General features: G+C 27.5%; 1 protein-coding gene across 3 annotated transcripts in view; it reads left to right on the top strand.

The window, feature by feature from the left end:
• The window catches only part of LOC113553553, a 52,721-nt gene extending 37,472 nt beyond the window's left edge, over positions 1-15,249 (top strand). For 2 of the 3 annotated variants that reach the window (XM_026956927.1, XM_026956929.1), the window contains 16 exons: positions 6,144-6,278; positions 8,182-8,340; positions 8,419-8,574; positions 8,882-9,016; positions 9,203-9,301; positions 9,411-9,569; positions 9,637-10,575; positions 11,062-11,651; positions 11,725-11,964; positions 12,277-12,393; positions 13,085-13,274; positions 13,359-13,450; positions 13,517-13,774; positions 14,376-14,531; positions 14,629-14,796; positions 14,866-15,249. In XM_026956927.1, the coding sequence (XP_026812728.1) occupies positions 6,144-6,278; positions 8,182-8,340; positions 8,419-8,574; positions 8,882-9,016; positions 9,203-9,301; positions 9,411-9,569; positions 9,637-10,575; positions 11,062-11,651; positions 11,725-11,964; positions 12,277-12,393; positions 13,085-13,274; positions 13,359-13,450; positions 13,517-13,774; positions 14,376-14,531; positions 14,629-14,796; positions 14,866-15,096 (3,824 nt within the window). In that variant the 3' untranslated portion in view covers positions 15,097-15,249. The remainder of the gene's footprint in view (positions 1-6,143; positions 6,279-8,181; positions 8,341-8,418; positions 8,575-8,881; positions 9,017-9,202; positions 9,302-9,410; positions 9,570-9,636; positions 10,576-11,061; positions 11,652-11,724; positions 11,965-12,276; positions 12,394-13,084; positions 13,275-13,358; positions 13,451-13,516; positions 13,775-14,375; positions 14,532-14,628; positions 14,797-14,865) is intronic. The other variant, XM_026956928.1, reaches the window with a different exon arrangement.
• The last annotated feature ends 1,060 nt before the right edge of the window (positions 15,250-16,309 follow it).

The following is a 16,309-nucleotide window of genomic DNA, read 5'->3' as shown; positions in this document are numbered from 1 at the left end:
TATTTTAGCGCGCCTTAATAGTATTACAATATTACGTTACGACTACTACACACAGCGTATATTTAGTTTCTTGGAATATTATATTGTTGTTGATATTTTTATTTATTTTATCATAGTTGTACAATTTTTACGATAACAAACATCTGATATTTTGCTGAACAATGATAATTTTCGAGTTTTTTTTTTACTATGCGCCCAGTGGCTTGTGTGTAAACAATAATAAACGAAATCGGATCTCCGTGTACAAAATACGCAGTGCAAGTGTGCTATTATGTATTATTATACCTACGCTGTATGCATTTATAGGGTGGGTAGCTGCGGGCTTAAACTTTTAACTTTGAAACCCATATATTAGTTCATCCGGTGCGGTCGTTTATATGCCTCTTAAATGTTTTTATCAGCACAATATTGAAAACAACTATTCCTACTGGTTACTATGATGATACTATTCCTATTTAATACTAACCGTCTATTTAAAATCATCCCGATTTTGTTCCATAGTAAACATTTAAAAAAATTCGAAATAGCTCTATTTTCCAAGTTTATAAAATTCTGTGCAAAAATATAAATTATACGTTTTTTGGATTGCTAAATCATAGAAATAATAACTACTTAGATTAGGTTAAGTAACATCAACAGTTCCAATCAAGAACAGTTCCATCTATCTCCAAGTAGAATACACCATTTCTGCGCACTTTTTTCCCTTATACCAATTACTACCTAGCCGTTGTGTAGGAGATGCCCGTCACCAGACAGAATTAAACCGGTCGTTGTCTGGTATATTCTACTTTGAGACAGAGTATAATAATAAATTGTATGATATTAGTAAAATGCGATTTAAAATATTGTATTATTGCAAAATATAATTATATATTTTTTGTTATTCATGGTGTACCTACAACTCATTTTTAATCAGTTAATATTTGTTATAATTAAACATATACTCAATAGTTTTAAATAATTTTTAAACGCCTACAGTATGACTTAGGGCGGGGTTACTAAAAAACTATAATATTATGCTATGTAGTACCCACATCTTTATCTTACATTAATTTAATTATGTGTATTTTTATATTACAAGATATTATTGTTTAATAATTATACGATTACAATATGTTTTCTGTTTAGGCTCAATGAGAAAAAAGAAAATTACTATTTGGTAATTAAATAGTTCTACTTTATTATGTACATTGAAAAAATATTATCGAGAAATATGTGCGTTTAATTGTATGTTGTTGCCTATGTTCAGTTATAGTTAATGGATTTAATTACTTTTTATCAAACGAAACTCATATATATATGTTATATGTAATTATATTATAAACTAATACATATAGCGGAGCGACTTTCTGCGGTTGATTCTTAATTCTAATACAATATTTAATGTGTAAGTACGTATAAATACTGTTGATATCGAATTCATTTCGAACCACCAAATCGGATAAAGTTAAAGTTACATTAACACGTAACAAGTATCATTAATACAAGTAACGTACAAATTCCAGAAATAAACTACCCGTATCGGAATCCTACAGCAGACATAATAACAATAATAACTGTGATGTGTATTATAATAGTATAATGACGACCATTACTGCTATAATCTCAGTAATACCCATCAACGGTTAACGAAAAGATATAATATTGTACTATAGATTGTTAAAACGGCATTTTTCTTTACGTTTAATAGTATAAAACTGTATCGCGTGAAGTAGATATAGTAAGTTACTATTTTGGCTGATGTGTGTCGTGTGTAGCGTATAGAAATAAATAAACATTGTGTACACTAGTAGTATGGTGTGTTCTATTTATAAGAACCATCATTACAATATTCACGGTCGCTTAAGGTCAGAAAATCGCCGTAGTAGCCGGGAAGTCGGGTCCTAAACAGTGGCATTGAGTGTCTGAGTTGTGCGCGCAATAGAGTAATTACTCGTATTACTATAATATGGTGCGATCTAAGTGGAGTTACCTATATAGCTATAGTCTGTTGCAGACTATAAAGTGAAAAAAATATAGTAGTATTAGTAGTTAAGACTGATGATAAATTTTATTTATTATATGTATTATCACTATTCTTTGTATATTTTTAGAATATATTCATTTAATAATAAAATTATATAAAATATGTAGGTTTTCCATTACTTTGGAAAAAAAGCCTTGTATCGTTTACAACGGCTATTCGCTTTATTTATGAATTTATGATTATTATATTGTATATTATTTTATTTTTCCTGATAATATTGTATACATTAGTGATATTATGTAGAGTTTAATGATTTAATGTAAAAAATGAATATAATAAAATATAATTCAAAACATGCAAAAATAGTGGTAGTTCAAATAATAATAGTTAGCGCGTGTACCTTGCATGCTGGTAGTCCGATAAATTTTCGATCGATCCATGCTACCAAAAAAATTAAAATGTACGGAAAAAAATTATTATGTCAATGTCGTTACCAAACTTATTTATTTTTATCTGTTTAAGCAAAAATGTAGATCGAATAAGAGTAATAAGATAGTCATAGGTATCCCTGTTGCTATCCCAGTACCTAACCTAAAAAAGTTCAATAAATATAATAGTAATAATGCGATTGCGATACACGGTAAAAAATGTAAACCCGAAGGTATCGTATATTCGTATTTCGTATTGTTTGTATACTGTAGCAACTAGCAAAGCTATACTGTAACCTTCCAATACTATTTCGATTTTTGATTGTCTCTTGTCTGGCTACGTATTTGAAAGAAAAAAAACAATGTTGATATAAATTAAAGATAATATCATTTTTTCCAATTCACTCGACACGGAAACATTTTTCTGGCCCCTTATCATGAACCGGTCTACATAACCTATACACAATCTTATTATATAAAATATATTATAATTTAAATTCTTTATTATAGAGCGAGCGCATGAAATAATCTCAATTTTGGTTATCAACAATATTATTACCGCGTACTATCTTAAATAAAGTATAATAGTAAAATTTGAGTAAGAAAAATAATGTAATTGTTAATATATTGCTGGTACCTATGTAATATGTATATATTATTGTATACATTGTTTTTCATCCACCGTTGTTTAGCTGTAACTAGCCTGCTATTGGGGAGATCCGTCGTTTATGCTTTTTGTAGTGCCCATTAAAGTAGGTATCGCACATATTACTTAAATGTTTAAGTATAACGTACAGGTATCGTATATAATATATAGTAGACGATAAAAATTGTGCGCTAGTGTGCCTGCGCACGCTGCGTCGAGGTCATCCGGCGAACTGATGTTGATAAGCTTGTGCCAAAACGTAATTTAACACTGTTTTTATTCGCCCCCTTTTCGTGATTTTATTCCCGTTTCTCCGCGCCGCGGAGATTCGACCAACCACGCCGCCGCCACCGCTTTCGCTCGTCAAACTTCGCTGCCGTCGTTCGTTACTTCATATTACTTACGTTTCATTCGGTGATTGTGCAGCGCGTTATCTGCGAGGCTGTGCGAGTTGCTGCATGTCAGTGCGCCGATTGTGTATTGCCTCGAACCGTAAATCCATTTCATGACAATAATCGCGATTGAATGGCACGTATATTACGGTGTTTACGAATTTACTATGTTGGAATCTGGTATATATTACATATATATTTCGATAAAACAAATCAAAATATCTTAGTACACCACATATTAATATATATTTTGTATACGTATCTCATCAAGGGTCTTAATAACTAATAAGGCTTGCGGCGATGGCAAATAATTCATTTTCACTACGGTTTATTGTATTTATTGTAAATAATAATTGTTAATACTTATTTATTGTACCTATTACTAATAATCATTATATTTTATATTAACTGTATTAGTTTTACAGTTGAAAGGAAATTTATTATTTTCTGATTGGTTTGGTTTAAATTATCTTCGTTCTTAGGAGTGAGACAAACCCCAATCCCCTTGAAAGTATACGAAACTAAAAATTGCCCTTTAGGTCTTTTCACGTGATTAAAGATTTAATTTGGTTTGATTACATTTAATAACAGAAAATCTAATAATAAATATTTTAAATATTTTATTATGCTGAGAGTAGCTCTTCTGCAGCATAATATTATAGCGTGTATTTAATATTTATGCGAGGTAAATATATTTTCTGTATACCTACAAATTACGCGAATACTTCAGCCGTGCCTGTTGCAGAAAATGTATTCCGAATACTTCTTTTATCAACAAAAAAAATTAGAAAGAGGTTTGATAATTTTCTCTTCAATAAAATCCATCGCATGCACGTATAGGATATAGGTATATTATTAGATTTTTGTGAAATTTACTATTTATGTATGGAATGACGATTCGTCATGTGTAATCATTCCTGATAGATGAGCAGTTGTTGAATATTAAAAAAATCGATCCGATATCGTTTTAAAGTTTAATATTTTCATTAATTAAAAAATAAATATAAATTTCAAATTGGTAACGTTCGGTAATATTATACTCGGAAGTTTGAAAAAGTCGATATTTGTATTTTTTGAAATACATATACTGTAAGTAAAAGTAAAGTAATTTAGTGTGAGAGTGTGAGACCCTTTACGGCCAAAAATATATTCTTCCCTTTTCAGCCCATTCACTTTTCAATCGAAATTTTCTTAAAAAAGGTCGATTTCCTTTTCGATTAATACTGTATACCTTTCTCTTTTTGGCCAAAACTTAAAGTTTAATAATAAATAATAATATTATTACATAATTTATGTTATTTTAAGTCTTTATGTTATGCATATAGAAAATTATTAAAAATATAAATCATTTTTGTTGATAATAATTATTTTATTAAATTTATCAATATTTTTAAAAATTATAAATAATTTTATTAAATAGAAAATTATTAAAAAATTAGGTTGTTTAAAATGTTGTAAAATAAAAGATAGTAAATTATTTAAAATATAATTAATAATATGAGGTTAAGTATAATATATATATATTTGGCCGGAAAGTGAATCGGCCGAAAAAAGAAGGGTATGATTTTGGTTGAAAAGGGAATTGAGGTTTTTTTTTAATTTAGTCGAAAAGGGAAGCGTACGTTTCTGGTCGAAAACGGTCATGCCCATAATTTATTACCCTTTGAAGCCATCTATTGGTGGTGTTTCGATCAATCGTTTAAAATGTGAGAGATGTTTGCATTTTGAAGGATTCATATTCTGAAACTTCAATAAAAAAATAAAAATCCATTATATTTTTTAAGAAAAATAAATGAGAAAATTTTATAAATGGCAATCTCGAAACACAAAGAAAAATATAAAATATATTTTGTATCAAAATATAACCATCAAATATACTTCAAATACTACCTAGTTAAAAATGCATATTATTGTATTCATTCTTTAAAATATTTTGATATTGTAATTTTAACAATGTTAACATTCGATGTTATTTATATTTTAAAAATAAATTATTTATAAACATTATTTTAACATGTATTTTATTTTTATAGAAGTGGTTATATATATATATATCAATAATAGCAGGTTTCTTTTTGACAATAATTACTAATTGATGGTTATTTTAGTTAATTATTTATTTTTAATGTTAAATTACATTTTGTCAATTGATTTTGAACTAAATATGTATTTATCAAATTAAGGTTGGGTTTTACATTTTTACACATATTAAAAATATATTATATGTATGTATATGTTGATAATTTGTGGTTATTTTGTAAATGTTCATCAAATAAAGTTATATTTTTAAAAATTCTATTCCTCTGGAAAATAATGATTTTAATTATCTAATATTGTATTATTAAAAAAAAAATTAAAGATTTTCAATTTAATATTAATACTTTATAAAAAAAAAAAATAACAATTTAATTAACTGTAATGGAAAATTCAAAACATAGTGTATAAAAACCGAACATTCTCGACAAATGCCTGTGTAAATAGCTAACGAGTGTATACCTACAGAGTGTACAGCAGCTGTTAATTACATTTAAAAGCGATAACCATGGCATTCATAAATCATGATTCATTAGTTCATCTATATATATATTTTATTATATTCACAGATCTTCAATTTTTTATAGGTTTTATTGGATTTATACTTGAATACTAATTTCATCGTGTAAAATGTATTCAATATTCGATTAAACAGTAAATTAATATTTTGGTTACAGTGAAAGAAATGCCGAAATTGGTGAAACTTGCTCCCAATGGATCAGCAGACAGGTTGCCGTTACAAGAATCAAAAAAACGAAAAAGGCCGATTGGGAAAAGCCATGCTTTAATAACTAGTAAACCGTTGACTATAGGTAAGATTGATGTTGTAATTAAAATATAACATTATACCATACCTGTAGATATTGTTATTAATAAGTATAAAATAACGAGACAATAACATAATAAATAGTTCAATATTGAAATAGGGTCTACTATATACGAAACACAGTTACAAATATGTTTTTGATGACATCTGCTACTATTTAATATTTTAACTGAAAATAAATGTCTTTTATAGGCAGTCGTTACTCGTTATTATTTGATTACAAAACGTAACAGTAAAAAAACGTTTACTGTCTTCCTCATTTTTCAAATACCTATACTATAAAATAATGCTATTCTACTGGTGTATTGATGTGCCGCTAGTTTCAATGATTATTTTTATTATTTATTTATATTATATGCTTATTTGACTTGATGTTTTAGCTGAATAAAATCTTTATGAACGAATATTATTTTTGTTTTGCTTTTATAATGTGAATTATGCAAATGTAGTCACTTTGATTTTTTATGATTTCGTGATTTGAGTATTATAACGTCACCCAAGACGTTTATCTTTCACGCTTATTATAATGCAGTTGCCCTCGTCGAATGATGACATTTCCGGACAACACTGAAGTGTACTGTACATAGAATAATTCAGTTTTAATATTATTATTTATTATCTTATTTTTTCATTGTATACAATATTATACTAATAAAACAATGTATCGTTTTATTGTTGTTAAAAAAATATAGATAATAATAAATTTAAATTTAATATGTAAAAGTAAAATTCATAACTTAATCATTTTATGTATTAATATTCAGGTTTGTCTACTAAATAACTAAATACTTACATTTTTATTTAAATATGAATATAAATTATACTGTTTAAATGCAAAAATAATTTTAAAAAAACATTTGCGAAAACCGATTATTGTTCCAATTGATTTGGCACAGCGTCACTTAAAAAAAAAATAACACACAGATTAAACATAATATATTACTTGCACTGTATAGTGCATAATATAAAAATTTTACAAAAAGTTATTCTAATATATTTAACTGTTTTTATGATTCACCATTAAATTACATATATATATATATTATAAATATTCATATAGATATATGCATTTAAGCTATAAAAGTAATTATATTAGTACTATTATTATTTTAAAATCGTTTTATTTTTATTTTTTGCAATGTACGTACTATATTTATTTATTTACTTTCTTTTATTTAATAATAATTGTACCGTTTTAAACCATTAATTTATAAGTTGAATACATTTTGTATGTTAACGCATACATTTAACCGAATAATAAAGGTTTTATAGTTTTATTTAAATAATTCATGAGTCATAATTAAAAAAATCTTTTAAAACTTTTCTCCGTAACTGGGCGATTTTTTATTTGAGTCTTCCCGAAAAATAATTATTTACCAATAACAAATATAGAAAAATGTGTTAAATATAAAATAATAATAATAATAATAATAATATGTTCACATTTTAAAATTTTGTAGTGAATTTTTGTCGATGTCGGTTTTTTGTCTAAATATTTCGTAGACAGTAATCAATAGATAGCAGTGCGTTTGTGTGTTATAAACTATATATTATGGGCCGGGAGCGTGGTGAGAATTAATGCGAATGACGGATTTCAATCTTGTTTTTAGCGTCATCAATTTAACCACGGAAGTTCATAGTACAATGGAAACCGGATAGATTTATTTCCCGATAATTTATCAGCTTATATACATAATTATTTTAGTAAACACTGAAAGAGAATATAAATTATCTACAAATAATGGTATTATTATACCAACATTTACGTTTTACTATACGTGTTTCTATTATCTGCATTATATATTACTTATATAGATCTAATAGTGTATATTTTGATTATTTGCAATATTTGTAATTCAATATTTGATTTGTTCTTCCAATGTACCTAGTTGCTCCCACTCCGATAGCAACAACTCGAAATGAAGACTCTATTAACTCGACCAAATATACTACGTATGCCTCACAGACCAACCCAGCACTGGTGTTGAAGAAAAAAGATTCCACTGTTCAATGCAGTCAAACAACAACCATCAAAAGTACGCTATTAGGTCATTATTTTACTGCATGTTAACTCATCATAATATATGCCCTTCCCATTCCGTTTAACATTTTTTTATTCGATTTAGCTGGCGTCAGTGGAAATATACCGGTGGGCATAGCCGTCGCCAGACAAAGGTATACTCAAAGTTCTTCTAACACGGAAGTTCAAAGGCAACGAGAGACCACTACAACGACTGTATCTATGCCCGAAGTCGTTCATCAGTCTCCAATGCAGACAATGGGTAAACAGACGTATTTAAAACTATTATAATATAAAACTGTATCATCACTATTAGTGGTGGTGTTTAGTCAGACATTTTTTATGTCTAGACAATATGTGGCCACATTTAAGGTCCTCCTATAAATTAATATTTGATTACTAAAAAACAAAAACAAAAAAAAAAATATATGGTGCTTAATGTTTATAGTATTAAATATTATTTTAACCATTCGAATTAAATTGCTCATAATATACAACTAATTAATAATAAATAAACCACTGGAACTCGGTGTTATATGATTTGTGTTAACTCGGTTTATGTCCATTAGTGTTGTCCTACAACGATTGTTCCATGACAACTGGATCAACAACAGGTATAAACCGATGGCCATCGTCTGGGAGCTGTAGCATTCCTCAAAACACTATTGGAAGTCAATGGAGTTTTCAAAACACTACGTTAAGAGGTGAACTTTAGACGCGCTAAACAATATTGCTTGATAATTTTACTTATTATCTATTACACTAGAAAGTTTTTTCATTCATATTAAATTGCTTTCGAAATGATTTTTCTCTCTTTCAATATTATATTTAGTATTATAAATAATTTAAAAGTGTCTCATATAATATATATATATATATATTTTGTAAAGCTCCCGCTTTGGAACAACAGACTGTGCAACCGGTCGGATATCAACTAGTCCAAGATCAATCCGGCCAATATTTTCTTTTACCTCAAAACTCTATTGCTGGTTAGTAAAAACAAATAATTACAAGTGTGGATATTTTCGCTACGAATTATTATTTATTAATTATTATGTAGAACTATGATATTTCATTAATTTAAATGTTATTACGTAGGTTTAATGGCTATGCCGTTTGATTATTGCAAGTCGGAAGCACAAAATCATCATCAACCTAATCAAGGTTATACTCTAATCCAACAACCACAGCAGCAGATGACTACTATATCACCGATCATAAACCACCATCCGCAGTACACGTCTATTGCTAGTTCGGGTAAATATTATTTTTATTTGCGAACTGTTTTACTGATTGTGAAATAATTTGTTATAATTTTGTCTAGGTTCGTTTTTGATTCAACAAGTCAGTTCTTCCACTCCTCCGGCCCTCATAAACACTCATCATCAACTAACCGACAACAGTACACACCAACAACCGTTAATACAGTTGACATCACCTGAAAATCAGATGATAATTTTCAACCAACAACAATCAGCTATTATGGCTCAACCACTAATAGGTCATCTTCAACCGCCACACGCGGGACTTACTATTGCAACTCAAATGCAAGCTGGATGTCAAAATCAAATCAACGATATACAAACAGTATCTGAGTCGGTAACTGTTCAAACGAAACTAGTACAGCAGTCTATTACTGAGAAGAGTACAATTTCAAGACATACAGAAGAAAATGTCTCAATTTCATTGGATTATTGTAACACTACTATAAGTGAACCAGAAAAAGACTTAAAACAAGATTTTCCAGCACCAGAACAACTCTCGGAATCTGAAGCGATTATATCACATGATGCTAGCAATCAAACAGATATTCAGACTGAAGATGAAACTTTTCATCCATTGATTGAAGAGAGCAAAGAACCCAATTTCACTGAGAGCGCACAAGACTGTACAAATAATGGCCAGACTTTGACTGAAAGTACTACTCAAACTACAGTTTTATCTATAGTCGAAAATTCTAATACACCGGATATCACTGGACTGGAACTGTTGTTGAATAGCATTGAACAGTTTGAAAAACGAAATTCTAGCGAACAATCGGATAGTTATCATACTCAGGAAGTTGTGTCGAATACTTTAGAACAGGACAATGTTCAAACACTAGATACTGATGTAAATACTACTGAAGAAACAGAAGAAAAAGGTGTGAACAAGATTGATTTGCTTTTATTGGCTGAACAGTTTTTGGAAACTGAAAAATCTAGTGAGACTTCTGAACAAGATAATGCCAATAAGAGTTGCTCAAACAATAATAATTTAACTGGTAAGTGTGGTAATTAAGTTATATTTACATTTTATTAAGTCTTGACCTTTAATAGTCTAAAAAAGTACTAGCATATAATTATGCAATTAATTAAGCAAAGATTTGCTTATAAAACAAAAAGATGGGACTTTTTTTTGTTAAATTTGCACTTTTTTACTTTGAAATATATAGTAAGTTTAATTTTCTCTACACATTGATTATCAAGGTTTTAACCATATAATTATTTAAGATATATAACAACCATCAAACATGTATTAAAAATTCTAAAACCAAAAATATGGATTAAAAATTAAAAATCTTAATACATTCTTTTATTATTTCATTAGTAAAGTCATAATAAATTCAAAAATAAAATAATATTTATAATTTTGAAAATGTACATGCTGGTGAGTGGTGAAATCATACTAAGTTCAAGTTGTATTATAGGACATGTATGAGTATGTATTTGTAAATCATTAATTTATATGTGTTTTTGTTTAACTTTAGAAGAAAAACTATGTAATTATGAGTTTGAAGAAAATTCCACTAAACCACTTGAGGTGACAATAAATAAAAACGGCATTAAAAAAGTTTACACTAAGAAATCATTTGCCCAGAGTAGCAATACATTCCAGTCAGTTGATAAATTAAAATTTAACTCAAAATTAGATACAATCAAAAAGTCACCTAAATACTCTAATGTCAAAGTTCAAAATCGAAAAATGTCTGACTCAAGTTTATCATCATCGTCCGGTCAAGTAAAACGTGGACCAGGTCGCCCAAAAAAAGTATTGAAATGTGATGATGGAAATAACAATAATGGTAATAATGAACAAGATATAAAAGAAAAACGGTTAAAGTTGGATTGCAGTTCAAATACCAAACATAAGACTTCTAGTTCCTCATCTTCAGATCTCTCTCCTCCCGTGTTGGAACCGTGGAGTCCTTTTTCACCTAGAAAGATTTCTACTCATACCCCACCCACATTATCACCAGTTTCATCAGGGGTTAAATTGTCTGATAATCAAAAATTATCGGATGATGATAAGTTCTATCAGAAAAAAATTGTCAAAAAACGCTGTACATCATCAAATGTGGTATGTAATATATTTCTATTGAACTAATTGTATTTCTACTTTAAAGTTTTTAATTCATTGTTTTATTTTTTAGACTAGTGAAGATGAATTTAGACCACCTTTAAAGAAACGAAAAGTTGGCCGACCAAGAAAAAATCCAAATCCGTTTGATGAAGTTATTAAAAAACATCTGTCTCAAAGTCCAAAGAAAGATAAACAACTTTCTTTATCATTAGGCTTGTTAAGCAGTGTTTCAACAATTAAAATTAATAAAATAGAAACACCGTCTTGCAGCCAGTACAAAATAAAACCCAAGTTAAAAGCTGAAGTTAAAGTAAGTTATTACAATTATTAGTATAACATAACAATATCTAAGTTAATAATACATTAATATTGTTTACAAATGTCTTGGAATAAATCAAAATTTGTAACAGTTTTTTTCAGAAATATTTATATCAATCATTAAATATATTTTTTTTAAAGAAATTCTGAATTCATTAGTTAAAGTAAAATCTACTTATTCATATTAAAACATAATTGTATTCTCAAATAACAAATATAAAACCTTCAAGTATAAACAATTTATACTGAAAATGATTTGTTTGTGTTTTAATATTAATTATATTATTCACTGATGAATTTACAGATTAAACATTGGGACGTGGAGGATGAAGATGATGAGATTCAAGACCAAGACGACATATTAGGTTTGCCAGAATATGTGTGTAAAAAACGTCAAATTGCTGATGCATTGCATAGAGTGGTAAGTAATTACTAAATATCAAATAATATCCAACACAAATATACTTATAGAGTTAAATTTAAAATTGGATGAGATTTTATTCAATATTAACTTTTTTATATCAATGATTTCAAGTACTCTAGTACACTGCACATTTTATTTATATTTAATCATTTTAACTAAATTAACTCATTTTTTAATAAGTTACACATCTGGTTATAAATGCAACTGAAAATAATTTTTCAATTTATAGAAATATTATTCAATAATAACTATGTTCTTTTGTACATTTATATCAATAAAATTATTTTTAAATAAAAAAGTTAAAAATAAAATAAAATTAAGTTTTAAGTACCTACCTATATAAATGAAAAAAAATATAAAACATTTCATGCAGTTACTTAGTTTAAAATATAAATATTTGTTAAACATACATTTAAAGTCTACTATTTTATTATTTTCATAGGTATTTAAAAATGATTCAAAGCGACAAAGCCTAACAAATACATTTATAGTATATATTTTTAAAAACTAATATTTTTTTAATTTTTGAAATATTTACATACATTTCTATTATATTTTTCCTATATTTATTTATGTGTGTATGTATATATATATAATGTATTCAAACATATACATTCACTTATACAGACACACTCATTATATTATATATAATTTTGAGAAGTTAATGGTCATTAAATGTTTTTCATAGTCTCCCTGTTCTGTCAATAAGCCAGCGGTGATCCCTAAGAAGAGAATGTTTTCAAATACATCTTTAGACAGTATAGACAGTTTAGATGATGTAACTTTATTTCCGCAAAGGGAAACATCATGTAGTTCTGTTCCAGTGAGAAGTCAAACTTCAGAGTCTTCTGATAATTCTCTTGCACTTACTAACGAAGGTTAGTATTTAGTACTTATAATTATGAATGGTGATGGGTAATTTTGGATTTTCGATTATATGTTGTGTTCATTGGTGGTTTCAGAACGGGATAGTTCTACTACGGTCGAACTCGCTGAACGACAATGCATACCCGTCAGTCCGAGTCGACCGAATGTAGAAATAACTACCGTCGATGTGAGTGTCTCGTTACTATTATATAGTTGTGGGAATTGTATTTTTAATTATTATTTGTATTTGTAGGATGATCATGAAAGAAGAAGACTAAAAAAGAAACGCAAACATAGGAAACACAAACACAGTCACGACGAATCAAGAACCAAACATAAACATAAACATCATAAAAAACATCACAAAAAGCATAAGCGACACCGAGATTCTGAACTAGACCTTTCTGTATCCGAGCCACCCACTCTATCCCCTCAAAGACTTATTGAAGACACCATTGAAGATGATGATGATGATGATGATGATGATAATGATGATTGTAAATCTAAAGAAGTATGTAAAATCGTAATTAATTAAAAAATGAATCTCCAATTTTAATATTTAATAATTTAACAATTTAATTTAATAATGTAGAATTATTCAATTCTCTGAATCACACAATTATATTGATTTATTGAATAATAATAATATTTATTGGCACCAAATTAAAAGTTAAAGACAATATATGAGTTACAAAAGAAAATACATTTCGTATATTGGTTTTCTTTTCAAAAGCGGAGCTTACTTATCAATTAGTTTTATTTGCGTATTATAGCTTATAGGGCAGGGGTCGACCACTGGCAGACCGCGGAAGGCAAAACTCTGGACTCAGTCAACACATTGTACTTCATTATGTATAAAGAATTGAAAAAGATTTTTTTTCAATGGACCTCATTGATTTATTATTTTAATCTTTAGGATTCCAATAGAAATTACTTGCCGACCCCTGTTATAGGATTTATATATATATAAGCATAAGTAAATAAAATGTAAAGTTTAATGAACTTAACTATACATTTTAAACTGACATTATTTGTAATTTTTATGGTAAAAAATAAAAACCTGTTGTAAAAAACTAGAAATTATAAAAATTAATATGATTGAAATGTTTTAGAATGACTCCAGTGAAGTTGAAAGCAGTGACGTACCAGCATTTCTGTCTGACCAACAAATATGGAAGTGGTCAGGTGACAGTTATAAGCGTCCAGGTCGTGGTGGCAATAAAAAAACCTTTTACAGATCCATCAGTAGAGGAGACGAAACCATAAGTGTATGTTGTATTGTTGTGTACAATGCTAATATATTTTTGATTTGCTTGATTGATTTGCTATTATTATATAATATATATTTTTTTTATTTGTAATCAGATTGGTGATTGTGCTGTGTTTTTGTCTTCTGGTCAATTGGATCGACCTTTTATTGGTAAAGTGGACTGTATGTGGGAGACTAACCAAGAAAAAATGCAAGTAAAAGTATTTTGGTTTTATCATCCTGAAGAGACTGCCAATGACTTTACTGGAAATCTACCATATCCAGTTAGTATAATATACTCAAGTTTTTATTATGATCACAGTGAATTTTTATTATTTTATATAACACTATAGGGAGCATTGTTTAAATCACCTCATAATGACATTAATGATGTACAAAGCATTATGAATGGGTGTCAAGTGGTATCAATAGAAGAGTTCAGTTCGATTATTGAAAAGGATGCTAAACGGTTGAAAAATATTTATGTAAATAATGATCTGTTCTATTTAGCCGGAGACTATGAGCCAGTCATGAAAATGATTAACTTCAGTGATGGTGTAGTGTTGACACCGAGTAATACATGATCTACTCGTTAACAACCATTTAAAAAAAATATAATTTATTAATTATTTATACTCATTAATATTGTTTATTTATAATGTCACTATGTATACACATATTTATATATATATATATATCATTATTATTTTTATAATACATAACTATTTATTATTTTGGTTTTATTTTTAATCTTATTAGTTATTTGTTACCTGTTAAAACTCTGTTTAAAGACTAATATTTGGCTCCAAATTGAGAAAGTTGGACAATTTTTTTATTAGTTTTTTTCAGTTGTATTTTAAATACAAGTTGTACATATATTACTATTGAACATAGTTAATGTGGTATTATATGCATGTACATTGTAATTTTATGTTTTATGTAGATCTCTTATTTTCTTCAGATGAGCCATTGTAAAATCGTAATGTATTTGGTTCCTAATAAATTGTAATCGTGTTGTATATTACTAAAGAATCAACAAATTTTTATAATTTGTTTATAGCAAAGAATATTCAAATTCCTGGATTTTATTTTTTTTAATTTCTGGCTGTATTTTTATTTGGTTGCAATTTTTTTTGTCATAAGTTATAAATTATTTCATCTAAAATCCCACCATTGCAGTAAAAGTCTACTAAACTAATTTTATAATTGCAATATTACCTATTTGTTTTCACGATACACTGTTTATTGAGAATATTAGATTCTCTAAAATTGTATTTATGTCTTATGTATTGCTTTAATTTTTTTTACACATTTAACATGTGTTTGATACATAGTATTTAGTGGTTTTTTTTTTTATTATTTAGTTTTACTTATTGTATTATAATTTATATGTAATAGCTAATAACATAATATTGTATTATGAAATTATTTTGTATTAATTTTTTTTTAATTGTTAAAAATTGGAAAGTAACTAGTGTGTTGCATTTCTTTTGTTTTATTTGATACTAAGTATAACCACAAAATAAGTCATATTTTAAGCTTATATTTTGAAATTTACAAACCTTTTTGAAGTAGATATTCATAATATATTCTTATTATATTTTATTTTATGTAAGTTATACAATACGCAATGTATTACAATGTACTTTATTATCATTTATTCTATATAATAATAATATGTATTTTGGAATACATAAATTGTCGACTTTAATATAATATGTAATAAAAATTTGACACTATTTGTATTTTATTAACTATCATATTATGCCATTATAATACCTATATATTATTATTGTA

Source organism: Rhopalosiphum maidis, chromosome 2, assembly GCF_003676215.2.
Source record: "Rhopalosiphum maidis isolate BTI-1 chromosome 2, ASM367621v3, whole genome shotgun sequence".
Classification (NCBI taxonomy): Eukaryota; Metazoa; Arthropoda; class Insecta; order Hemiptera; family Aphididae; genus Rhopalosiphum; species Rhopalosiphum maidis.
The sequence above is the reverse complement of the archived record's forward strand: the minus strand, read 5'-3'. Positions and strand labels throughout refer to the sequence as shown.